Source organism: Protopterus annectens, chromosome 4.part0, assembly GCF_019279795.1.
Source record: "Protopterus annectens isolate FY-2018-M chromosome 4.part0, PAN1.0, whole genome shotgun sequence".
NCBI classification, from domain to species: domain Eukaryota; kingdom Metazoa; phylum Chordata; order Ceratodontiformes; family Protopteridae; genus Protopterus; species Protopterus annectens.
The window spans coordinates 914321293-914347675 of NC_056733.1; the positions used below are offsets into that span (position 1 = coordinate 914321293).

At 41.8% G+C, this 26383-nt stretch overlaps 1 protein-coding gene across 1 annotated transcript in view; it reads right to left on the reverse strand.

Annotated features, from left to right (window-relative positions):
• LOC122799674 (cytochrome c oxidase subunit 6A, mitochondrial) overlaps positions 1 to 25069 on the reverse strand; it is a 60285-nt gene extending 35216 nt beyond the window's left edge. The window contains exon 1 of the mRNA XM_044068885.1: positions 24913 to 25069. Within this exon, the coding sequence (XP_043924820.1) occupies positions 24913 to 25015 (103 nt within the window). The 5' untranslated portion in view covers positions 25016 to 25069. The remainder of the gene's footprint in view (positions 1 to 24912) is intronic.
• Between the last annotated feature and the right edge of the window lie 1314 nt (positions 25070 to 26383).

A 26383-nucleotide genomic window follows, 5' to 3' on the forward strand; every position in this document is an offset into this window, starting at 1 on the left:
CTCACTGGATATTCACATCCCGACCCCACCCCCCTGCCCAGAAAACCACAGTGAAAAACTTCTCTAAAGTAAATTTCACACTCCTCAAAACCAAGGTGGAATCCTTCAAAGCCCCCAGGCCTGTGGAAAATACGGCCCAGACTGCAGAATCTTTTATAAACGCATTCTATGAACACCTTCAGGAATGCATGGATCATGCAATCCCAAGACCCAATCCTCCAAAGGCAGACGTCCTGTCTGGTGGACCCCAGCCATAAACAAACTATACAATAGGAGGAAGAAGCTACATGACAGAGCAAAATCCCAAAAAGGGAAGGCATCTCTGATCACTATTAGAAAAAAACTACGGGCACTCTAACAGCTTAGAGAAAAATTGCACAGGACACCAAGGATAATCACAAGGCTTTCTTTAGTTATGTCGGGAACCTGGGTGGGAATTCCCAGATATGCTCAGAATTAGTCCAAAATGATAAATAGATAAATAGATAGATAAATAAATAAATAAATAAATAAATAAATACATACACCGAACCCACAGACATTGCCAACATCCTAGCTGATGGGTTCAGTGCAAACTCCCACCCCCCCTCCCCATCAAAAGGGCAAATATCTATCCCAGCAGTGTGCTGCCCCCCTGACATCTCAGATGCTCAGGCAAGAGCCGCCCTCTCCAAAGCAAAAAACACAGCATCAATGGGACCAGACAGTGTCCCGGGCTGCATCCTACAACTCCAAGAAGAGCTAAACCCAAACAAAAAACTACTGTTCAATCTCAGCCTTACTACAGGATATGTACCCAAAGAGTGGCATACAGCAACAGTGGTCCCTCAACAGATCCTGGAAACTATTGCCCCATAAGCCTGACTAGCTTGGTCTGCAAAGCTATAAAGGATCATGGACCTCATAAATATAGATAGTGGGGACCTACAGACACTGGATCCTACCCAGTTCGGCTTTAAGGGCAGATCCTGCCTCTTAAACCTGGTCAATTTCTTTGAAACAGTCACCAAAGGCCATTGACGAGGGGAAGGTGGTCCACACAGCGTACCTGGACCACGCAAAAGCCTTCGATACAATACCCCACTCTGGCATTAATCGGGCATTATAGATTACTCACCAGCTTAAATATAAACCACTATGTCTATGTCACTAGATGGGTTGCAAAACTGGCTCAAGGACAGAACCCACATGGTTAGAATTGCTGGAGCCATGTCAGAGTCAAAACCAGCGACAAGTGGTGTCCCACAAGGCTCAGTCCTGGGACCTCTCGTTCGGTTTCTCGGAGGTACAGGCCAACACGGAAGGACTGTGGCTGACCAAGTTCACTGGGCGCCATAATAGACTCTCCAGCTGACACAAGCATCCTCCAAAAGGGCCTCAGACAACTGGTGCCAGAGCCATGGCCTCAAGCTAAATGCCAAAAAGTGTATAGTCATCCCCTTTGGCAAAAACAAAGTGCCCACAAATTACCACATAGGTGGTAATCCATTAAGTACAGGACCTGGGGACCCAAATTCATAGCAATCTCTCATTTGACAACCACGTGGCCAAAGTGGTTAGAAAAACATTTTATATAGCCCACCTAATCATGAAGGGATTCACATCTAGATCAGGGGAGGTCATCGTGCCTCTTTACTCATCCCTCATCAGGCCCATAATAGAGTACAATGCCCCTTTTGGGATGTACCTTACCAGACACCTGCAGCAACTGGAAAGACCCCAAAAGTATCTCACCAAGAGGATCAAAGGGCTCAAACAGATGCCATATGCTGCCCGGTTAAAGAAACTCCAGCTCTACTCAGTGGCATACTGCCTGCTCAGAGGTGATCTGTGCCCGATGTATAAAGCCATGTCCAACCCGGAATTAAGTGACATATTGCACCTCAGAAAATCCAAATCCCATCGAGCTACGCGCTCGAGAGACTTTAACCTCAGCACAGAAATAAATAGGACATGCTGGAGGGACAGATTCATACCCAGAGGCCCCCCTCACTCTGGAATAAAATCCCAGTCCAGGTTAGACAGAGTCCCTCATTGACCCTCCAAGAGGAATCTTGATGAGTGGATGGGAGATCGTAGGTTTACCCTGGGTATCATAGGTTCATACTAGGGAGATCGTAGGTTTACCCCGGGTATCATAGGTTCATACTAAGCTATCTGCCCTAGGGCATTTATAAGCCTAGCCAGAGTGTGTGTGGCTTTCACCACCCCTTAGGATGAGAATACTATACCCATTAGTTTGCTGTGCCTCTGTCCAGCAGTGACACAGATGATTCCTGGGGTAAACCTACGATCTCCCATCCACTCGTCAAGATTTCTCTTGAACAGAATCAGTGAGGGGCTCTGCCTCACATGGACTGGGATTCTGTTCCATAGTGTAGGGAGTCTCTGGGTGATGAATCTGTCCCTCCAGCACGTCCTATTTATATCCGTGTTGAGGTTTTAAGTCTCTTGCTCTCGTGGCTCTGGTGGATTTGGATTTTTTGAGGTGGAGCATGTCCATTAATTCCGGGTTGGACATGGCCTTGTATGTCAGGCACAGATCACCTCTGAGCAGACGGTATGCGACTGAATAGAGCTGGAGTTTCTTCAGTCGGGCATCGTATGACATATGTTTGATCCCCTTTATCCTTTTGGTGAGGAACTTTTGGGGTCTTTCCAACTGCTGCAGGTGTCGGGTAAGATACATTCCGAATGGGGCGTTGTACTCAATCATTGGTCTGATAAGTGAAGAGTACTGGGGTACAATGACCTCTAATGATCTGGATGTGAATCCCTTCATGATCAGGTGGGCAATGTAGAAGATCTTCCTAACCACTTTGGCAATGTGAGTGTCAAAAGAGAGGTTACTGTCAACTTGGGTCCCCAGGTCCCTGATAACTTCTTCCGTGTTTAATGGATTACCACCCATGTGGTAATTAGGGGTTACCTTGTTTTTCCCAAAGGGTATGACTATACATTTTTTGGCATTTAGCTTAAGGCCATGGCTCTGGCACCAGTTATCCATTTCTATGAGACCTCTCTGGAGGATGTCTGTGTCTGATGGAGTGTCAATTATGGTGCCCAATTTGCAGTCATCTGCAAATTTTGTCAGCCACAATCCCCCTATGTTTGCCTGCACTTCAGAAAAATAAATGCCGAACAAGAGGGGGCCCAGGACTGAGCCCTGTGGGACACCGCTCGTGACAGGCTTAGAGTATGACATGGCACCAACAACTCTAGCCCTGTGTGTTCTGTCCTTGAGCCAGTTTGCAACCCATCTTGTGACATATGGGTTTACATCTAAGCTGGTGAGGTTTTCTATGATGCCCGAGTGGGGTATTGTATCGAACGCTTTTGCTAGGTCAAGGTAGGCTGTGTGAACTGCCTTACCCTCATCAATGGCCTTAGTGACTGTTTCGAAAAAGTCGACCCAAGTTCAAGAGGCAGGATCTGCCCTTGACAAAGCCAAATTGGGTAGGATCCAGTGTCTGTAGGTCCCCAATGTCTTTATTTACAAGTTCCATTATGATCCTCTCCATAGCTTTGCAAACAAGGCTCGTCAAGCTTATGGGGCGGTAATTTCCAGGGTCTGTAGAAGCACCGCCTTTGTGGAGTGGGACCACAGTTGCCGTACGCCATTCTTTGGGTACGTATCCTGTAGTAAGGCTAAGATTAAACAGCAGCCTTGTGTGGGTTTAGTTCCTCATTAAGTTAGTGTAGCACACAGCCGGGGACACCGTCCGGTCCCATTGATGCTGTGTTTTTTGCTTTAGAGAGAGCAGCTCTCACCTGAGCATCTGAGATGTTTGGGAGGCTAGACTCTGGTGGGATAGATATTTCTCCTTTTGGGGGGGGGGGCGCGAGAGAAATTTGCACTGAACCTGTCTGCCAGTATATTGTCTGTGGGTTCAGTGATTTTATCATTTTGGACTAATTCTGAGCATATCTGGGAGTTTCCACCCAGGTTTCTAACATAGCTAAAGGCCTTATGATTGTCTTGTGTGTCATTAGCGATTTTTCTCTCAAAGTTGGCCTTGGATGATTTTATGAGGGATCGTAGTTTTTTGCTAGTATTGATCAGAGATGCCTTCCCTTTTAGGGATTTTGCTCTGTCATGTAGTAGCTTTCTCCTCTTGTTGCAGAGTTTGTTTATGGCTGGGGTCCACGAGACCGGGTGCCTGCCTTTGGTGGAAAGGGTCTTGATTTTATTAGGGATTGCTTGATCCATACATTCCTGGAGGTGCTCGTAGAAGGCATTTGTAAGGGTTTCAGCCCACTGGCTCGGGGGCCTTGAAGGATACCACTCCAGTCTTAAGAAGGGTGAAGCTTCCTTTTGAGAAGTTCTTCTCTGTGGTCCTTTTTGCTGGGGTGGGGGCGGGATGTGGATCTCCAATGAGATTGATATATGGTCTGATCTCACCAATGAGGGATATACTTCCGTGTGGAGCATTTTGTCCCCATGTTTGTGATGATCAGGTCTAGTATATTTTCTCCTCTTGTGGGAATGGTGACTAGTTGTTCCATAGCATTTGAGTTTATGAACTCCAGGAACCTTTGGGCTAGGGTGTTGGGGCTTGAGTAATGTTCCCAGTCTATGTTTGGGTAGTTGAAGTCACCCAATATGATGGTGTTTGGAGAGACATTCATACTCTCCAGTGTCTTCAGGAAGGCTGTGTGGGTTTCCTGAGTTTGAGAAGGTGGTCTGTAGCATGCTACAAACTGTAGGGCAGTTTTACCTATGGTTAATTGCACCTGGATGGTCTCCGATGCTTCGTGCGTTGCCACTAACCTGAAGGCGTGGGTATCCTTTATGAATATGGATACTCCCCCTCCTCGGTCCAGATCACTTCTGTGTCACTGTTAGACAGAGGCACAGTATACTAACCTCAAAAAAGGGCATAGCAAAATAAATTTAAAATGGGTGGCGAAAGCCAAACACATTCTGGCTAGGCTTATAAATGCCCTAGGGCAGATAGCCTAGTATGAACCTATGAACACCAGCATGTCTTCCAGGATTTGTCAAATACAACATATCCTCAAATAAAGCTACTTTGAGTACCATACCAATTTTATCCTTGAATTTTGAGTCCCTTATTTTGCCACTGGCTATAAACAAAGCAAATAAAGGGGAAAGAGGACACCCTTGCCTGGTTCCTCTGTTCAGACAGGACCATCAGTTTGCCTCTTCCACAAAAAGACATCCGGATACAACACAATCAATTTTAGTAACCCATTTGCCATTTTCTTCTTGCCTTAATACTTTGAATTAACACTGTTAACTGTACTTTTGACAAACAGTATCCGATTTCCTGTTACAAAACAATGTGATGTGTAATATCACTACAACATCAGAGAGAATGCTCATTCCCTACCTTCCCTTAAACTCCACTCCTCAACACATTCATTATTCCCACAATTTCCATTTTGTAAGTAATTAACTCCTTCCCTTATGTAAAGATCCCACTTGCAGATCCTCTCTCTGTTGTAATATTCACTACTTCAAATACAGATGGTTTAGACAGAGTTCCATCTTCTGGCAATCGCCTTTTCGGCAGCCACCAGAATTATACTATGTCTAGGCAGTTCAGGAAAAAAAATCAGCACAGAGTTACACCCCTTTGCTCACTAGTTCTGTAGGGAATTTCTGAAGTCTACCATCTCAACACCAAAAACGTATCCCCAGGTACCCATTTCTTCCTCAACACATCTCCAACATTTGGCATCTACCCAAGAAAACATTTTGCTAAGAGAATGGCAACTTCTTCATAAACATGACGTAAAACCGAAATTGCTGTATACAAAGTTGGGTCTGATGGACAGAACAGTCATCTCAGCTTTCTTCCAAGATGTGGGTACCCCCACCACCTTTTAAAATACTCAAACCTGTGTCAATTTCTTTGCTCCCAACGACCACAGGAATGGAATCGGTTCAACTCCCCTGACTATACACCACTATTTTCTCTATCTTGGCTATTAAACTGAGGCAGGTCTTCCCCAACCATGTCTTAAATCCTCCATGAATATTTACATTTAGGTTTTTTTTTTTTTTGGGCATGTCTTAAATCCTCCATGAATATTTACATTTAGTTTTTTTTTTTTGGTTTCCACATTTTTCTACTTTAGATATTTTATGGAAACCACCCTCTCTCAAACACCTACAGGATGTTATTTTAATTGTAACTATAATTTCTACTTTCAGTTGCCCAAGTCAACGTGGCAAGTTTTTCTGCTTTGGAGCATATTATCCAAGTACTCCTATTTTCCCCTTTAGCACACTGCAGTTCTTACAAATCAAACAGAACAGTATTCTCAGCACATGAGCTTTGTCTCCTCCTGTGATCGATCACAGCAGCAAACGGCTCAAATTTGCCACTGACAGATACGAAGGGGAGGCGAGGCGAGTTTAAGGACTAGAAATTGGGCATGACAAAAAGAATGAAAACTGGCCACTTCAGAAAAAGTAACTGGCACCAAGAATACTGTTGTGTGAGATCTTGAGTAGTCAATGAAAAGCAAGAAATGGTAATTAAACCTGACTGACAAGGAAAGCAGTGTATACGTGAACACACATTGACGGGAGCTCCAAGGCTATAATGGAAGCCAAACACTACCTTCAGGTATCTCAATGCAGACTAAAGAATCAAAAATGCCAGACATCATGTGGGCCAACTCTGGAATTAGATTTAAAAACAAAGTATAGCGTGCAAAAATAGTGTTAAAAAGCAAGAAACACCAAGACATTTTTTCTTTGCTGTCTGAGTGGGGTTTTCCTTTGTTAATAGGTTTCAGTGAGGTACTGGTATTGGGCATGTTTTTTTTTTGGAAGGCTTCCAATAAAACAGTTTTGTAAGATGCGACACAGGCTCAACTGGATACAACAAGAAACATAAAAGATCTTGCTAAACAGTGTATGCATGTAACAAAAGATGGAACTAGACACTTGGCTGTTACACACAAAAGGTAGGAATAAATTAACAATGATGCTTTCAGTAAGGTCTTTAAATGTCAGTCTCAGATAAAAACAAGAGAAAGTGTAGGGAACTATATTAAAAAATGTAGAGTGCAATAGCCATGCTACATGAGACACCTGGAAAGAAACAAAACGTGAATTTGATAAAGGTTTTGAGGACGGTTATTCAGTGGAATACATGGGACAAAAGGAAACGAAGAGTACTTATATTAATTGCAACAGCAGCTCCAATAGCAAAAGAGGATAAAAGATACTAAAGGTAGATTTGTAGTAGTAAGGGGCTACTGGCAAGGGATGTGGACTGTACTGGCATGTATTTATATTCCACCTAAAACTGCTTTAAGAAATATCTGGGAGAAATCAGCTTTTAGCAAGGAATATTACTTATAGGTGGGGACTGGAATTTGACTGAAAGCAGTGAAGATGTGTCTGGGGACCCAGAAGGGAAAAATATAACAAAGGAGGGTAGATTGTTCAAGAAGTGTATGAAAACATTTGGCATGCCATGGAAATGTGACTTGAGTACTAGGAGATGACCGAATTTACATATTACTTAGCAAGGTACAAAATCTGGGCTAGGCTAGACAGACTTTCCATTTCACAGGAACATGTGCACTCAATTGAAAGTCTCGTTATGCACCCAACAACAATTTAAGACCATGTGCCAGTAACAAAAAAAAAACAGGGTAATGAAGACACTGGTGCCCATCTGTTGGAAACAGGAATTTGTAGTGGAAATTATTAAGGAGCAATTAGAGAAAACAGAAACTTCTGAAAATATAACTAGGGAGTGGGATACAATTTTAGTGGAGTTTACAAACAGGGTAGAAATAAGAGATATGGTTTAGTAACAAAAATTCAGAGGAACTGAATTGTTAAAGTATTGCAGAATAGCAGAAAATTCAGTGCAGAAGGAGCAACTACAGAATGCTAAACAGAAAAAAAAAAAGGATAACATACACAAGTTTAAAACGATTGCTGTAAGCAACTGTTTAATTCTACAGCATAAAAAAATTTCAGTACAACGACTTGGGCAAAAGAAAGCTGTCTCCAAGCTTACAGAGGTTATAATAAGGAAAACAAGAGAACCTGTAGAGTTACTAGAAATACTTCGGAAATTCTTTTGACAGTATGTACAAAAGAGAAACATGGAAGCTAGGAGAGAAAAACAAAGATCTGGAAGGTTTTGTTTAACAGCATTTTAAGAGAAATACCAACATGCTGGAAGAAAGTGGTGGTGGCTGTAATTCCTACAGAGTAAAGACCCATCAGATCCAGCTTCATACAGGCCCCATTTCAATAAAACCATGACTATAACGTGTTTATGTCCAATAGCTAAAAATGTCAAGAGATGCTAAAATTGAGAGATATGGATCACTGTGGATTTATGGAAGGCAGGGAAGCATGTGACAACAGAACATCGAAGAGCCATAGGGAAGCGAAATGTAAGAAATTACCACTACTGTTGGTGGGTCTTGATGCAGACAAAGCTGGGAATTTATGAGCAGGGCAATGGAAGCATTCACACTCCCTGATGAGATTAGGAAGATATGAGGGATAAGAAGTGAAAATTGTAGCAGGTGGGTTTGCTCTGATAATGTCTGCTTGAGCATACGAACCAGGCAAGGGCGTCCTTTTGCCCCTTTGTTATTTGCATCACATTTACAACCACTGGAAAACAAAATAAGGGATTCAAATTCAAGGATATAATGGTAGTCAAGCTGGCTCTACTTGCAAATATTTTTATACCAGACAACTAGAAAAGGACATTTTAGTGTCGTGGAACATTTTGACACAGTTTCAAATCTTTTTGGGATACAAAATTAATGAAACTAAAACAAAGGCAACAGTGGTAAATTAAGTAAAAACACAGGAATTGGTTCAGCAATATCCGTACTTATGGGGACATGATAAAATGAAGTACTTTAGGAGTATGGATTGGAAAGGATTCCAGTGCGGCAGCTAAGGATATGTGGGAGACTAAACAAAAAGGTAATACGAAACCTTAAAAAAAAAAAAAGGTAGGGCCCAAGCATTTTTAGGACTTTGGACCAACGGAACACACACAGTCCCCACAGAGATAAGAAGACTGCTAGCGGATAGGTTTGGTAAAAGTTTCACTCCCTTATCCCCATCCAAACCCATCACAAAACTTTATAACCCCTCCATACTCTGCACCAATCAGGCCCATAATTGAGTACAATGCACCTTTCGTTATGTTCCGCACACCTGCAGTAATTGGAGACACCTCAGAGTTTCCCCAACTAAGATCAAGGTACTACAGCAAGAGGTCTACACAGACTAAGTCCCTGTCACTATACTCTAGTATATAGACTTTTTAGGGGAGACTCATGCCTGGCTTAGAGCCATCTCTAATCCACACCTCATGAATTTGCTGCACATCTCTAAATCAAATGGGACTAGTGCTACCCACTCCAGAGATCCAATATGGCTGCGACTTACACAGGACATACTGAAGGGACAGACTTCTCTCAGCGACTGCCACATCTTTGGAATAGGTTACCTATTCATGTAAAACAGAGCACCTCTGACACTGTTCAAGAGGAACCTGGACTAGTGGATGGGGCACCATAATTCTTACCAGGAATAGCACCCACAACCCTCCTGGACATGGGCAGCCATTACTAAATGCAATCTTGGGTATTGGCTAACATTTCTATGGTATTCCATTGGGATGAAAAGGCTAGGCTTGAAGGTCAACAGCCCAGTAGTCTCCTACGATCCTATAAGCTGAGAAACCAGAAGCACTGTTAAAACAGATATGGACAGCAAGATACAGGCAGTTAATGTGCTTAGTCCCTTTAGTCTTGTACACAGGTCAGGCATATTTTACCATCAGAGAAGTGTTTAGCAATTAAAGAAATTGACGATTTTTATTGGGGGGGGTGGGCAGCAAGGGTCAACTGGCATAAACCGATTCTAACAGAACAAGGCATATTGGGATTACCCAATTTGAATGGGTATTTCAGGGCTACACAGTTAAGGCTCCTATACATAGCACAAGCAGAAATCTATAACTCCCATGTGGAAAGGGAAGATGATTAACTTGGGGGCAGGGGGCTCAAGAAACAAGGAAAGGCTGGAATTTTGGATGCGGATCTTTATGAACAATAACCACACAATATTATATTCAAAGTAACAAAGTATTCTAAGAACTAAGCCTACACAGGAATGAAAAAAAAAAAAAAAAAAAAAAAAGATTCTGCTGACAAGGATGACCAACTAGGGATAAAAACAATGGGGAGTTGAAATTTATTGGAGAAAACTGTCAAAGGAACCAAGAGAGAGGATAGGGAATATGCCAGCCAAGATTTGGACAGCAAGTCTGAGACTGCCATCCCTATCAAGGACTGATAGAGAGGTCCTATATGGAAGACCAATACTAGTAGAGTTTAGTAGATTCTACTAATCTAGCACAAAAACTGCAGTTAAAAAACGGTACAATTAGTAGAGCATATAAAATAGTGCAAACTACAAGAATCAGGAGGTTAGAAAGGATCGGGAAAAACAAAGCACGTCTCCCAAACGTGCAACAAAATTATGCATTTTTAGCACGTCTCCCAAACGTGCAACAAAATTATGCATTTTTCCTTGGAGGTGTTTACACAGGTATTTGTATACCACCAGTAGACTCCAGAGATTTTTTTTCCTCAGGTAGACAGCAAACGTTGGAGGTGCGATTGGGAAGAGAAGTAATATGGGTACACATTTTCTGGGTGTGTAAAGAGTTGGCACACTTTAAAAGATTCCACAATACACCAATCCGTTGCAAACACCACCAACGTATTTTATTTATTATTTTACATTTGTTAACCGGGCTAGTCTAACTGGATATATTTCCATTTTCAGTAGAGGGCCAGGGAGAAAAGCTCCGGCAGTTATACAACTTAGAAAATCATCCACAGGGATTAAATAAAAATAAAAAGTACAAGTAAATAATTTTAAAATTAAAAAGTATGCCTTGTAAGTAGTAGTAATATAGAGTAGGCATTACTCTTTAGGCATATCAAATTAGGAACAGTTAGTACATCAAACAAGGAGTAAGCATGTAACAATCAATTTAGAGTACAAGTAGTTGAAGTAAGAGTAGTAGAAATAAGAAGTAGCAGGAGGTGTAATTAGAAAAAGGAGAGGAAGAAGATTAGTCAGGATTGCTGCAGGGGCATAGCCAGTGAGAATTTAGGTGTTTGAGGTCGTGTTTAAATAGAGGCAAGGAAGAAAGTAATTTGGCAGTAGGTTCTAGATTTTTCCAACAGTGTTAAAAAAAAAAAAAGTCTCCAACCAGGTTGTTGTTTGTTGGAAGAGCGCAGGGAGTTAAGATTTTTGTACTGGAGGATGAGATTGGAGAATATAGGAGTGTTGGGTTGGTAGAAGATCTTGTGGGCAATGGTGAGTTGGGATACTATCAGTTGGTTTTGTAGTTCCAGCCAGCCTAGTTGCCTTAGATTCAGATTCAAACAGTGGTGGGTTCTAAAGGGAATGCCAGTTGCAAATCTGGTGATGTTATAAGAATTTGTTTGGTAAGATTATTTTTCTTTAGGTTAGTATATATGGATGAAGCGTACAGAAGAGTTGATATTGAGAGTGAGCAATTTTAGTTCTGGCTATAGGGGTGAGGAAAGGTTTGATCCTGTATAAGGAACCAATTTTTCTATTGACAGTTTTGATAGTGTTATTTATGTGGGTATCAAAAGTATTCAGAGCAGTTTGGTGGTCACATCAGGAAGTATGGTAGTGCTGTTATTGGAGGACACAGAAATCAATGGGTAAGGTTTTATTGGTGGGTGTAAAGAGGAGGAGCTTGGTTTTCTTAGCATTGAGAAGGAGGCATCTCTTAGTAAACCATGTTTCTACTATGTTAAATACATCTTGGGTTAGAGAGTGTAGTTCTGAAGGGGAGTTTGCTGAGCATACTAGGGTAGAATCGTCAGCATATTGAATGCAGGGGGCTTGAGGGAGTGCTAGATGGCGGTCATTGATAAATAATGACAAGAGCAGTGGTCCTAGAATAGAGCCTTGAGGGACTCGAGGGTCACTGGCTGCAGGGATGATATTTTGTTTTGCCAGAGAACTGCTTGTTGCCTATTGCTCAGGTAGAGGGTCACTGGCTGCAGGGATGATATTTTGTTTTGCCAGAGAACGGCTTGTTGCCTATTGCTCAGGTAGGATCTGAACCATTTAATAGTCAGGTGATTGAAGGCAAGGGATTCTAGAGTGTTGATGAGGAGGGAATGGTTGACCATGTCAAAAGCCTTTGAGAGGTCAATAGAGCAGATGAGAGGATATTGTTATTGCGGTTTCTGTTGATGGTATCAATAAAAGATAGTAGAGCAGTTGTGGTACTATGTGATGGCCTAAAGCCATGTTGACAGTTTGCTATTATGTTATGTTGAGATAAATGGTGTAGTACTTGTTGGTGAATGCATTTTCCCATTATTATAGATGGAGGAGATAATAGGGCTATTGGTCTGTAGTTAGAGTAATCATTTGAATTGCCACCTTTATGAAGGGGAATAATATGGGAGATTTTCCAGATGTCAGGAATGGTTCCTTCTTTAATGATTGTTAATGAGGATGGATACAGGGTATGCAATTACCTTAGCTGCTTTTTGCAGGTATTCTGATGTTATTTGGTCGACAGAAGGGGTACTAGGTTTAAGTTTTTGGATGATTTTACAGATGAAAGTAGTAGAGATGGGTTGCAGTTTAAAAGTTGGTAGAGAAGATGATCTGGTAGTAGAAGGGCTAGAGTTATCTGGGATTAGTTGACTAGCTAGAGATTGAATGGGATCTGTAAAGAAGGTATTGAATGAATTGGCAGTTTGAAGGGGGGTATTAGGATCAGTGTCAAGAGGGGTAGGTGTGTGACAGCATCCAGGGGAAAGGAGTTTGTTTATACTGGACCAAAACTTTTGGGGATTATTTTGATGAATTTGCTGCAACTTGCAGTAATAGTTTTTTGTCCATAAGAATTGCCTTTTTAGTGGAATTGTTCAGTTCCCCGAAGTAATGTTGATCAGAGATATTTTTGTTAGCCCTCCACTTAGCCCAGGATTGGTTTCTTAGTAGAATGTTTTGTCTAGTTTCTTTAGAGAGCCAGGGGGCTGATTTGGATTTCATACGGATACACTGTATAGGTGCATGTTTGTCCAGGATGGATAAAAACGTAGAGTTATAGCTTCATGAAGTGGTAGAGGTTTTAAGGGGTTCCAGTTACAGGCACAGAGTTCATTTTGGAATGATTCTTGGTTGAAGTGTTTATTGGAACGTGCAGTCCTAAAAGTAGAGTGTTTAGGCAGATCTTGTTTTTGTTTAATAATGTAGGTTAAAGCATGATCACTTACCTGGGAGAGTGCCTATCTTATAGGCATATTCATGTCTGTTTATAAGTATCCAGTCTAAGGTACTCTCTTTGTTGTTTGATTTGTTAAGTCTGGTAGGAGTTGAGTTATTAATAAGAATCCAATCTAAGGTACTCTATTGTTTGGTTTGTTGATTCTGGTTGTGGAGGTGATTGAGTAAAGCCGTGGAGGTTAAAGAGGTGGAGTTGTATGCATTAACACTTTTCCAGTCAGTATTAAAATCACCTAGTATTACTGTTTCTTGGGGGTAAGCTGAGGATATCCAGTTTAGTATTCCTTCGATAATGCTGATATTACTGCCAGGTGGTAGGTAGATACATATAATATATAAAGCTTTCTTTGGGTTCATTTGGAGTTTGGTGGCCAGGATTTCAGCATTGCTATCATGAGGTGGGTTACATGGTAATGTGGAGATATGGAATCCATCTTTGAATAGTACTGCTACACCCCCTCCCTTTTGTCTTAATCGGTCATGTCTAACTATGTTGTATCCTCTTCGTTGTCTTTGGTTCCTGGTTTTAACCAAGTTTCTGTCAGGCAAAGGATATCAAAGGAGTGATTATCTAAAAGGGCATGGAGATGGGCTACTTTATTGTTAAGACTGCGGATATTCAGATGTCCTATTAAGAGTGAGTAGGGGAGTTTAGGTTGGGTAGTAAGGGTAGCAGGATTGGCTGGGCCAGGGTTAGGGTGGATGTCCCCATCGAGTAAGGAGACATTGAGGGGTTTTATTTGTCAGTTATATTTTAGAAAAAAAATAGATATTTATATTTTTTATTGTAAGATTGTTATATTTAAAGTGGGAGAGTTGGTGGTATTTGGGTAATCGGTAGGAGTGGAAGTGATATAAGTCAGATTACAAGCGAGTATAGAGGTGTATATAGCCGTTTGTTTTTGAGAGTGATTAAAAAAGTAATGGTGCTGTTTTTCGAAGGAAGTGAGGAGGTAGGTAGAGGTGAGGATAGTAAATATAGCTAGGAATATTGGATACATTGGAGTTGAAGTCATATTTACTGAGGTTGGTTATAAGAAGAGTTAGACAGCAGGTTAAGGTTTTATAAAAGAATGGATAAGGTGGGTGTAGATAGGGGCAATAGTTCTGTTAGTTATTAGAAGAGGGGTATGGTAAAGGTATCGAAGGAGTGGTGTTATAGTACAAGTGATGAGTAAGGGTGAGCCTAATTGGTATAATTGGGGGGTAAGTGCGATTGGATAATAGAGGAAGAGGGAGTGGCTTAGGAGGTGTGGAGGTGGGTGGAATTTGGGGGTAGGGGATGGAATTTGGGGGTAGGGGAGCGGAGTGGGTAGACACAAGGAAGCCGACAGCAGGAGAGAGAGGAAACAGTCAGGAGATGGGTAAGAACAGGGGGAGCTGGGTGGGAAGGTTTAAGCAATATTATGTTAGAGTGAAAGGGAAGCAGGCAGGTATCTAGAACTGGCTGGAGGGCATGACTGATAGTGAGTGTAGATAGAGAAGAAGTGTTCTGAAGAGAAGTAGTAAGTGGGGAGGAGAGAGAGGGAAGAGAGATAGTGGTTGGGTGAAGACTGCCACCTAGTGGCAAATCCTTATAGTACAGGGAGAGGAGCCACTGCCTGAGTAAAATAGATGAACAGGCAGCACGGATAAAAGGCACGGGGAGAGGTATGAAAAGGGGTTTGACAGTTAAATAGTAGGGGGAGGCTGCTGGGTATACTGGCTGTAGTCCTGCACTAACACCAGGTAAGTGGTAGAGCAAATTCACAAGCCCATTTACATTGCATATAGCAGGATAATTACGTACTCTTTCACCCCTTTTATTTCACTTCTGGGAGAAAGGTAGAACTGCTCCTGTAAGGTGTCAGGCAGCGAGGGATGGCAAGGTGACTTGGAAGTAGTCTTGACAAATCCAGTAGGGTGGGGCCAGTACACCAATGTGAAGTGGGAAGTAGGGTTGTAAGGCTACAGAAAAAACAGAGGGGAAAGTTTTAAAGTTAACAAGATAGGCAGTTTGATCATGCATCTAAGGTTAAGCAGTTAGATATAGAGACTACAATAGTAATATGTTAGGCAGAGGACAAATACAAAAAACATAGCACAGATATCACCGGTACAAAAGCCCCTTGATACAAGGCCTGTGCCACAATTACCAGCAAACAATAGAGATAAATGCCTAGTAACTACGATATTCAGTACAATAACCTTCAATTGGTAGTGAAGACACTTGTGTGATTTCACCATTAAAACAGTAATTCAAACATTTTACATAGATTAGCTAGACATGTAGCAAAATATAATCGCAAAATGCATATTATGAATGGCAACTGTAGCAAAGGATTACAATTATAGGTCTAAAACATTCCTTTGCTAAATTGGAAGAGCCTTTTAGACTCGCCAGGAATTATGTATAAGGGGAGCGCCGGTGAGTCTAATGGAGCCGTTTAGATAGTGGCGTTCATATATATAGTAAGGAAATACACAGAATTACAACACCCTCTGTAAACAGAGCTAAAAATGCTTACAGCATAAAGCTATGAACTAAACAGATGCTCAGCAAAGCCACATGGTGGCAGTTAGCGACCAAGAAGCACACCAGGAGGAGTATAACCCACTAGCCCTATTTAACACCCTGGGAAGAGTATTACTCACGAGCCCTAAAAGATCTCTAGTATGAGTAAACCCACATGCCCTTAGAGAGCGTAACCCATTTCAAAACAGCACAGCTGGATGGAAGCTGCACACTAATTATAATCTAAATAAGCTTACGGTATCTAGTAAGCCGAAGGGTAAAAGAAGAACCAAGACCTAAAGGTAAATGTGGAGAGCAATGTATTAATAGCAGCGTGAAGATCGGGATACTACTAAGTGTAATTAGCGATACAACCAAGCGAAAAATTTAAGGAGAATAAACAATAATGTCTGGGCCGCTAAAGCTGTAGAAACGGAGCAGGCATCAGTTATGGTAAGCCCCTCAAGGGAACGCTGCAACTAGAGTCAAGAGTCAATCCCTATAAGTAGCTACTTAGGCGCAGAGCTATAGCAGGCAGCAGACGCCGATTGCAGAGGGTAGTTAGTGTATACTAGGGTACTAAGTCTACAGGTACGCCACGGCTTGAGGAAAAATATCGCTGTGGTGAGACCAACAGAGAAAAAGTAATAGATATGGAGTGGGACATATAGCAGCAGTAGGATGAGAAGAAAGGTAATAAATGTGGGGCAGAACGAATAACAACCCACAAGAACTAGTCTAGTTTTGTAGTGGAAGCTGCCGAAAGTAACGTAAGCAGTTTGGAAGTTACAGATATCGTTATGAGGAGAAAGGCGTTGTAACATCGATTGAGGGAATTGTCAACTGTTAGCCCCTGCAGTGGAATAAAACCATTCACTATTTATAAAGCAATTTATAAGACACTTAAAACAACAGTATAGCATACAGTCAGGACTACAATGACCTTGTCAGCCGAGATGGACGACATACACAGCCAAATAGTATATCCGTATGCAACCATAGACTCGTTATAGCCGAGAGAGTAGTTTACAAACATAATGTAGATAAAGCACAGGTAAAATAAGTTACTGTAAACCATATAAATGATGATGAATTATAAAGGTGAAGAAGATCACAACAATGATACAGTGCATTAACAACAACTGGTGGATAGCACACTTACTGGGAGTGAGGAACAGCACGGCCAGGAGCACACAGCAGCCACGATTGGATCCAGGGAGTTAAAGATGGCGCCCCGGGGGATTTGGCCCTTAAGATAGTTGTGGGGGAGAAGAGGGTGGAGCTAAAGATAGGTGTCAGATAGTAGCCAGAAGGAAAGTAAGAGTCAGGGGTAGGGATGACGAATAGAGTACAGGATACTAAAAGAGGTAGAGAAAATATGTTGGAACAGAAAAAAACCGCGATGAGCAAGAAAAGTAAGGAAGAGAGGCAAGATGGATATATTTAGAGGGTAGGTAGGGTGGTACAAAGAAGACAAGGAAGCTGACAGCAGGAGAGAGAGAAAACAGTCAGGAGATGGGTAAGAACAGGGGGAGCTGGGTGGGAAGGTTTAAGCAATATTGTGAAAGGGAAGCAGGCAGGTATCTAGAACTGGCTGGAGGGTATGACTGTGTGAGTGTAGATAGAGAAGAAGTGTTCTGAAGAGAAGCAGTTAAGTGGGGAGGAGAGAGAGGAAAGAGATAGTGGTTGGGTGAAGACTGCCACCTAGTGGCAAATCCTTATAGTACAGGGAGAGGAGCCACTGCCTCAGTAAAATAGATGAGCAGGCAGTACGGATACAAGGAGAAAAGGCACGGGGAGATGATTGAAAAGGGGTTTTACAGTTAATGAGTAGGGGGAGGCTGCTGGGTATACTGGCTGTAGTCCTGCACTAACACCAGGTAAGTGGTAGAGCAAATTCACAAGCCCATTTACACTGCATATAGCAGGATAATTACATACTTTCTTTCACCCTTTTTATTTCACTTCTGGGAGAAAGTTAGAACTGCTCCTGTAAGGTGTCAGGCAGCGAGGGATGGCAAGGTGACTTGGAAGTAGTCTTGACAAATCCAGTAGTGTAGGGCCAGTACACCAATGTGAAGTGGGAAGTAGGGTTGTAAGGCTCTCATACAGCCTTATGTTCTGACAATGTGTTCTAAAGCAGAGAAAGACTCAGGTCTCCCAGGGTAACAAAATCCATCATAAGCCACACTACGACATGAAAATAAAACACTTTATTCCATAAGATAAATCCGCTGTGGCGACCCCTAGCCGGGAAAAGCCAAGAGACAAACAAACTCCATAAGAAAAAGATGTTAAGCGCTTTCATCTATAAAACATATTCAAGGACATCATCAGAACATTTAAATTAATGCAAACACCTTTTAAAAAATGAGTAATTAATACTGCGGTGGTGGTGCTGCAGTAGCATTGTCGCCTCACAGTTAGACGTTGCCTGTTCGATTCTCAATTAGAGTGTCTTCTGTGTGGCGATATGCGTAAATGGGCATTCCTTCATTGAAGGTTGTGCGTTAGGCCCGGCAAGCCAGCACGTAAAAATCTACTGCCAATCATTAGCGGACCGGAGTTCTGCTGTGGTGACCCCTAACCGGGAAAAGCAGAAAAACAATGAAGGCACTAATGACAGACAGAATTAAAAGAAATAGTGCGATCTAAAACAAACCATATACGTATAAAATCATAAAATACAAACAAAATCTTTCAATGTTTCAAAGGCTGTAATGCTCTTTTTTCAAAATAGGCACTAAAGATATGTGGTCATTTAAACCTGGTATATAGTTAGCTTTCAATCTAATAATCCAGTATACCTCCCTAAGCTCAAGCATCAACCCCCCCCCCCCCCGACACTGTGGAACCACCAAGTATACCAAACACAAACCTCAGTGTTTTATTTTAATTCAGGGTGCGTTTCTCTATTGCATAAAGATGCTCCTATATCCTGGAGCTCAGTTTTCTGTTTACCCACATAAAAGTTCTCACACAGTGGGCACAAAGCAATATAGATCATCCCCTTTGCAGTTACAATTCCCTCTCTGTAAATTAATTCCTTTCACACCATCCTTAATAAAAATAGTGTTGATATTACAAACATAGGTGCATTGTCTACAACTACCACAACTAGTGGCACACCTGTAAACTAGGGGACAATAGGTGATGAGTGTTCCATAAGGTATTTAATGTTACGTCCCGTTTTATAAACCACCCTAGGACAAGAACCCAAAATATTAAAGATCGCTTTAAAGATTCCCTGCAGACTATTCTATCAGATACTGTAGGGGAGCAAATTGGTGTAATGATGGAAATGATTTGAGCTACGATACACAATCAGAATTGATTAGACACAGTAAGGCCTTGCTGAGTCTAAATTACGGTGGCTGCCAAAAAAGCAATTACTTGAAATTGGAAAAAGGCTAAACCAACTGTACTAGCAGTGAATATATATAGTGACAGAAAAAAAAAAAAAAGCAAATTACGTAGAAACAAATGGGAATTGTGGGAATAATACGTACACTGGAGGAATTAGGTTTAAAAGACAAGATTTGAACAGCTACGTAATGTTTTGACTTGTGTCAGTATGGTTAGTGATGTACAATGCATGCAACTAAAATTATGACAATATGGTTTGGTTTCATTTATATAAAATGTAGGACTGGCTATATCACAAGTGATAAGATTTTTCATTAAATTGTCTCAACCCGGAAAACCAAGCTAAATCGGTAACAGGAGCTACTCGGCCAACTGCATCCTATTAAGTGACAGTTTTGTTCAACTTCAAGGCTCCCTCCAGCCCCAAAAACACAACCACCTATGCAAAATTATTCACACAATCCATATACAAGAGTGAATGGCTGCAGTGGGGCCACAGTTCCTACCAGCAGCAAACCCAAAGAAACACTGAAAACAAACCACACGTGTAATCCTCACCTAAACAGGGTATATAACAGAAAACTGGCTGGTCAAGAAGAACAGCTCCCTTAAAACAATCGTCATCTTGTACAACTGCACAACCTAAGAGGTCTAATTATGTCCAACAAGGCTAATTAGAAGATCTACATAGCCTTGTAGGCTAAAGGAGAAACAAGGCCTTCAACTATGTCCAGAACCTTAAAAGTAACAGTATGCTGAACGGTTGAAGCACTTTCACCGATCAGGGTGACATAACAAATCTGCCCAATAAATTCAGCTCAAATTTTACCCCCCCCACTCCCCCATCTCCAACAGGTGGAATCCCCATCATACTTCCCCCATCTGTCAACAGGGACCAGGTGCAGGAAGCACTGGCTAAATACAAGAACAATGCTCATCGGTCCTAACAGCCCTGGTTGCCTCCTGAACCCAGTCTAAAACAACTATCGGGGCCACTTAAGGCACTCCAACTATAGCCTTGAGACAAGCTGCCTTCCAAGTGAATGGAGGACAGCAACAGTCAGTCATTCCCCTCCACAAGGGTGGATCATCAACTAACTACAGACCCATCAGTTCAACAAGCCGAAAATGCAAAGCCATGGAACAAATCACAAATGATCAACAACATCACTGGCAACCTGCAGACCCTGGACACTAGCCCCATCTTAATTTGGCTTTGAGAAGGTCATGCCTACTTAACCTAGCAGACAGTGTCAGCAAGGCAACTGACGAGGGGAAAACAGTACACACCACATATCTTGACCTTGATAAGGCATTCAATACAATACTCCACTCAGGCAATGTTGAGTAACTCCCAAAACAAGGCATAATTCCCTACAAACTCACTGGATTGCCAGTTGGCACAGACAGGATCCAAGTAGGCAGGATTGTTGAGACCACCTCTAAGAGTCTAGTCACCAGCAGTGTGCCCCCTAGGACTATGTGCTAGACCCGCTCCCATATGGTATCTACTTTTTGAAAGTCAAGTAGAACATTCAAGGCCTCTGGCTCACAGAGTTTGCAGATGATTAAACAGAGCTATTACAGACTCCTCTCAAACACTCCCACATTTTGAAAGAGGGTTTGACACATCTGGTGCCAAACCTATGGCCTACAACTCAATGTCAAAATACATTACAATGTCCCTTGGGAAGTTGTCAACCCAAGTCAATTACTCCATTGAGGAAACACCTGCCCACAAAACTCAGTCGAAATCAGGGCATGAGCATCTTGTCCTACAATGATCTGAAGGTCCAGATTCTCCTACAGGCTGCTGACCAGAAATCTTTATCTGGCTTACATGGTTTCCTCAGACCCAGCCCCAATGGATTTGTTACACATGTACAAAAACAGACCAGAAACACTAGATCCAGGGATCTGAGCTTAGTTTATAATAAATGGAATATGCTGAAGACACACGTGTACCAAAAGATCTGCGTTATGGAGCTGGCCCCCCTTCCGTGTAAAACATAAGTTCATATCTGACCCAGTTAAACAAAACCTTGACAAATGGATGGGAAATCATATTTACCCTTGGTCTGTTCCCCGATGTCCCTTACAAAGGCAGTCAAGTAAGAGTACCACCTTAATACCCCCCCCCCCCAACTCCTCCCTTAGTTACTGCCATACTAGCACATTATCTTCTCAGACACCCACAACACTAGGGACCCAAATTTTTGGGATGAGCTGCTGGGCTTAGTCCAGAGATCTAAACCGCTTCTGCATCATCATTCTGGTCTGGAGGAACAAGTACATCTTGCATAGACACCACTGCCCTAGAACAGACTCCCCATCCACATGAAAAAACAAAGGTTATACCAATCTATATTTAACAAACTATGACTTATGGATTGGTATTAGAAAATATATCCCATACGGCCCTCTGTACAACTGACAGATTTATCCCACTCCTAGGTCTTATTAAATTATCTATGGCGCATACAGTAGGATCCCAGCTATTATCCCTACTAGTAGACCAGGGGATGGGTAAGGCCAAACAGAATAGGTTGATTCAAGCATTAAAAGGGAAACTGGATGGACTTATATGACCTGCAAGGGCAGCTAGCTTACTACTTACCGATGAAGCTATATGACAGACCTACCACTACTACAGGTAGGGACACACCCTTAGCACCAGACAATGGTTAATTTAGCAGTCTCTTGTGTGATACAGCACATTGAACAAATTCAAAATACTGACATTTGTGGCAATCTCCACCGATCCTATGTATTGAAAATATGAATGTGCTCTACAAGATTAACACACTCAGAGGAATGTACCTATGTTTTTGTTAAGAGTTTTACCAAAATTATAAAGGTAGAACATTTTACTATCAAATATAAAAAGTTGTAGAGAAACTTAAGGTGGCTGTGTAGCCTTTTACGCAGAGACAACAGATAATTTCATTTATTTTTAAAGAATATCCGAACGATGTCTTTGTAGGTTAGCAAGAGATCCACCAAATTATCTGCAGAAGTGTGCTGTGGTAGAGTCCAGGGATGGGCTGAACCATGGACATTTTTTTCTGTCAGTGGAACACAAAAGACGTGCCATGTCAGCTAAAGAACCTCCATTTTTCCTACAGATTTATAGGACATTATGTGCAACTTCTGTGACAGGCCAGCATCCAGTTATAAATACTGCACGCCAAATAAGCACACAATCCCTCATTTTTACAATGGATTACGCAGGTGAGACCGATTTAAATGACGAATATTGAATTACTTCAGACAAGGCAATTCAAACATGAAATACAACAGAAAAATTAAACTGATCCACAAACTATGATAGTAAAGTCCCCTCTGTAAAACTAACACCCAGAACAGACTATATAATTGATTCCTGAAATAAGAATTGGCTAATCACCATCTAAAAGTTACCCAGTACAGACTATACAATCGATTCCTGAAATTGGCTAATCAGCATCTAATAAATAGTATTACAGCATCCACTGCTGTAACAGCCAACTAAACTCCCAGACATACTCCCAGACATTACAAGATGCAATCAACTTATCAGAAAAAGGAAGCTACAGAAAGTGGATGTAACTGCTAAAGTCTGCAGAACCATTTTTGTTTAAAAAAAGAGAGCTTCAATCGTTTCTCAGGTATACCAGAACATATCTGCACATTTTCTTACAACTTCAGTAAGAAAAATATATTTCTCATACGTTCTGCTTACTCCGTACCTCTTGTTGAAGCTACGCTAGTGTCCATAACATTAACAGACTAGAGATAGCAAAGAGTTCTTGCTACAGTTTTGATAATCACTGCTTTGAAAGCTTATCTTCTCATAAGTACTTACTAGGCTACCGATTCACAGTGGCAGTTTTTAGCCCTTATATTTTGCAGACAAATAACCCAGAGGTGGGTCAAATGAGGACATGCTGGATATTTACACATTGCCCCCATTCTTGAGGGAAAGGGTGGCTAAAGCATAAGCAAATCTGCAGTTACTTAAACATTCATCCAAATTATGTTTGAATAGAGCAAGACAGGTACTTTGTGTAAGATGGTTGCATGGTACAGTATTATCTGCAAAATATACCTGCTCCTTCAACATGTTCTATTTATTTTGCAAGAGAGATGGAGATCCACGAGTGGGTGTTTATGACACCACTACACCAAGTCTGACAAAATCTGCTGAAGCTTTGTACACGAGACACAGGCAGCCTCTCAGTGGCCTGTATGATACTAGGAAGCCAGATGAGGCTTTGAGACAGTCTGCATAGTTTTTTCCTCAGCTTAAAACTAGTGAGAAATCACTGTGGTCATTCCAGTTGTGACAAGTGCCTGGACATGTGACAACTACATATTACATATATCTTATCTCTCTCTAACTATATATACACACACACACACACACACACACACACACAAAACACAAGTCAGCTACAACATGTATAAATAAACCACCACAAGTAGTCGTCAAGTTCAAAACAAATGTCAGCCTTCAGCTATTAGGACACCTCTTTCCAAACTCTGGGTGCTCTCTTAGTCCAGAAGTTTCACCTTTTGCAACACTATGAATTAAATACCAGAAGCATGGTGCATGGCCATCGTTACACCCAATGGATGGGAAATTACTACATGTAAAGTAAAACTAAATACTACTGGGTGGTAAGAGTATGTTAGGGTTACATGTACAACTTTAGGTTTTGGGCTCTTATGGCAATTTCTGAGTGGTTCCATAAAATTCAACCCGCTTTCCCAGGCAGTCATAACTAGTCTCTCACACTCAAGACTACAGCACATGTCATGCCTGGTGAGCGTTAATACCTTACCATCAGAGTGTACCTTTTGAAGGCAAATCACAAAGAAAGACAAGTGTACTCACCATAAACTAAATTAATACAACCGTGGATTTCTCAGCTGTACAAATCCAATTTCCCCATTTCTGCTGTTAATTTGCATCTGTTCACTTCCTGACAAATACAAACAAAATGGATTTCTTGAAACAGTTTCACCCAGTGAGAAATGCAAAGCACACAGTGTGAACCCGTGCTTCAGAGTAACGAAAAACTAGTAGACATCCGGGATTTCAGTTTCAAGCCAAAATCGTCAGACTTCCACAGTCATTGGGGAACCTTACTTCCCACTGCTGTGGACCTTCCACCATGCCCCGTGGGGTCAGAGCAACATAAAGTTAAAGCTGTGTACAGACAGCCTTAAGAATCCTTGTCTACAAGGTCAAATGGGTCTTCCACCCTCCAAGCATAAAAGGCAGAAAGCACCCATTCCGTACCCCCCCCCCCCCCAAAAAAAAAGATGCAAGTGTCACCAGCAGACCAATAACGAGAAAAACAGCTACAATATTGCAGGGGGTCAAAAAGAATATGCCACCAAAGCAGGTTAGCAGTCAGTAATGTAGCATAAATAAATTAAAATGGGCAGCTGGGCTTCCAAGTCAGAAGAACAGCAATACCTTCGCTAAATAAACCATGTGACCTTGGAACTCCCCAGTCTGGAACTTGCAGACAGAAGACCACATTAGAAATATTATAAAGTGGAACCGAAAGAACAGGCCCGTCGCAAAGATGAAAATGATCACCTGTAACCTACCAAAGCGGACCAGTCACACTCGTCCTGTCATCTTATCCCCCTAACCCCATACCGACCTCACAAGGTCACTACAGTGCTTCCCGGTTCCTTAATACCCGTTTTCCTGCACATCGCACACCCTTACCTGCCTGGTGCGATTCCACATGTCCTGCAGCAGCAGCAAACTGCCGACTCTGGGTTAGAAAAGCCCGATTAAGAACACGAGACCAACTTCTTAAAGCAGCCATTTTTCAACGTGAATTTGTCAGGTTGCACTCCTTTAAAACGGAAGCTACAACTACGTAAACGTCATACAGCAACGAGAAAAACAGCGCGTAACTCTCGCGAGATTTTGGAGGCTACATCAATGAGCACGTTCCTTCTCGTTTTCTCCTTACCAGGTGTAAACCAAGGGTGAGATATTTACCTTACTGTCTTTATAAAACATAGTAATGATTTTATAGGAATATTTTTACCAGCTATTTAATTATAATTTGACAATAGTATCATGCATCTACAACCTTATGTTTTTCTAACAAAAAACACTAACAGTCAATTACTCCACAAATGCTACTCCAATTGCTCCAGTGACACAGGCTAAGCTATTGGGAATAACCATAGACTCCCACATAAAATTTGATAGTCATCTCAACTTAACTATTAAAAAATGACATGCCAAACTGGGGTCACTCTACCTTATCAAACCATTTGTTACCAACAACACAAGATCAGCCATTGCTCGCTCCCAACTTCTATCCACCCTACTCTATTCATCTCCCATTCTGACTAATCTCAACAAAACTGAACTAAGCAAAATGGAAGCCTGCTATAACAGAATTGCCCGCTTTGCTGCAAATTGCTCATATAGAACTCATCACTGTACTGATTTGAGACAGCTCCACTGGCTTGAACTGCCCAACCTCCTAACCTACAATCAGCTCTACCTCTGTCATTCTATTACCTCCCCAATAAGTCTCCTGCCCTCAAAAACCTAGTACAACATCACTCAGCCAAAAGGCCTCTTAGATCATCAAGCAAACTACTACTAGTGAAAGCGGATAACATATACATACTAAATCTAGAGCACTTGAAAATAGACACAAGCATCCTCCAAAAGGGCCTCATAGAAACAGACAACTGGTGCCAGAGCCATGGCCTCAAGCTAAATGCCAAAAAGTGTATAGTCATCCCCTTTGGCAAAAACAAAGTGCCCACAAATTACCACATAGGTGATAATCCATTAAGTACAGAAGAAGTAATTAGGGACCTGGGGACCCAAGTTGATAGCAATCTCACATTTGACAACCACGTGGCCAAAGTGGTTAGAAAAACATTTTATATAGCCCACCTAATCATGAAGGGATTCACATCTAGATCAGGGACGCCATCATGCCTCTTTACTCATCCCTCATCAGGCCCATAATTGAGTACAATGCCCTTTTGGGATGTACGTTACCAGATACCTGCAGCAACTGGAAAGACCCCAAAGTACCTCACCAAGAGGATCAAAGGGCTCAAACAGATGCCATATGCTGCCCGGTTAAAGAAACTCCAGCTCTACTCAGTGGCATACCGCCTGTTCAGAGGCGATCTGTGCCTGACGTATAAAGCCATGT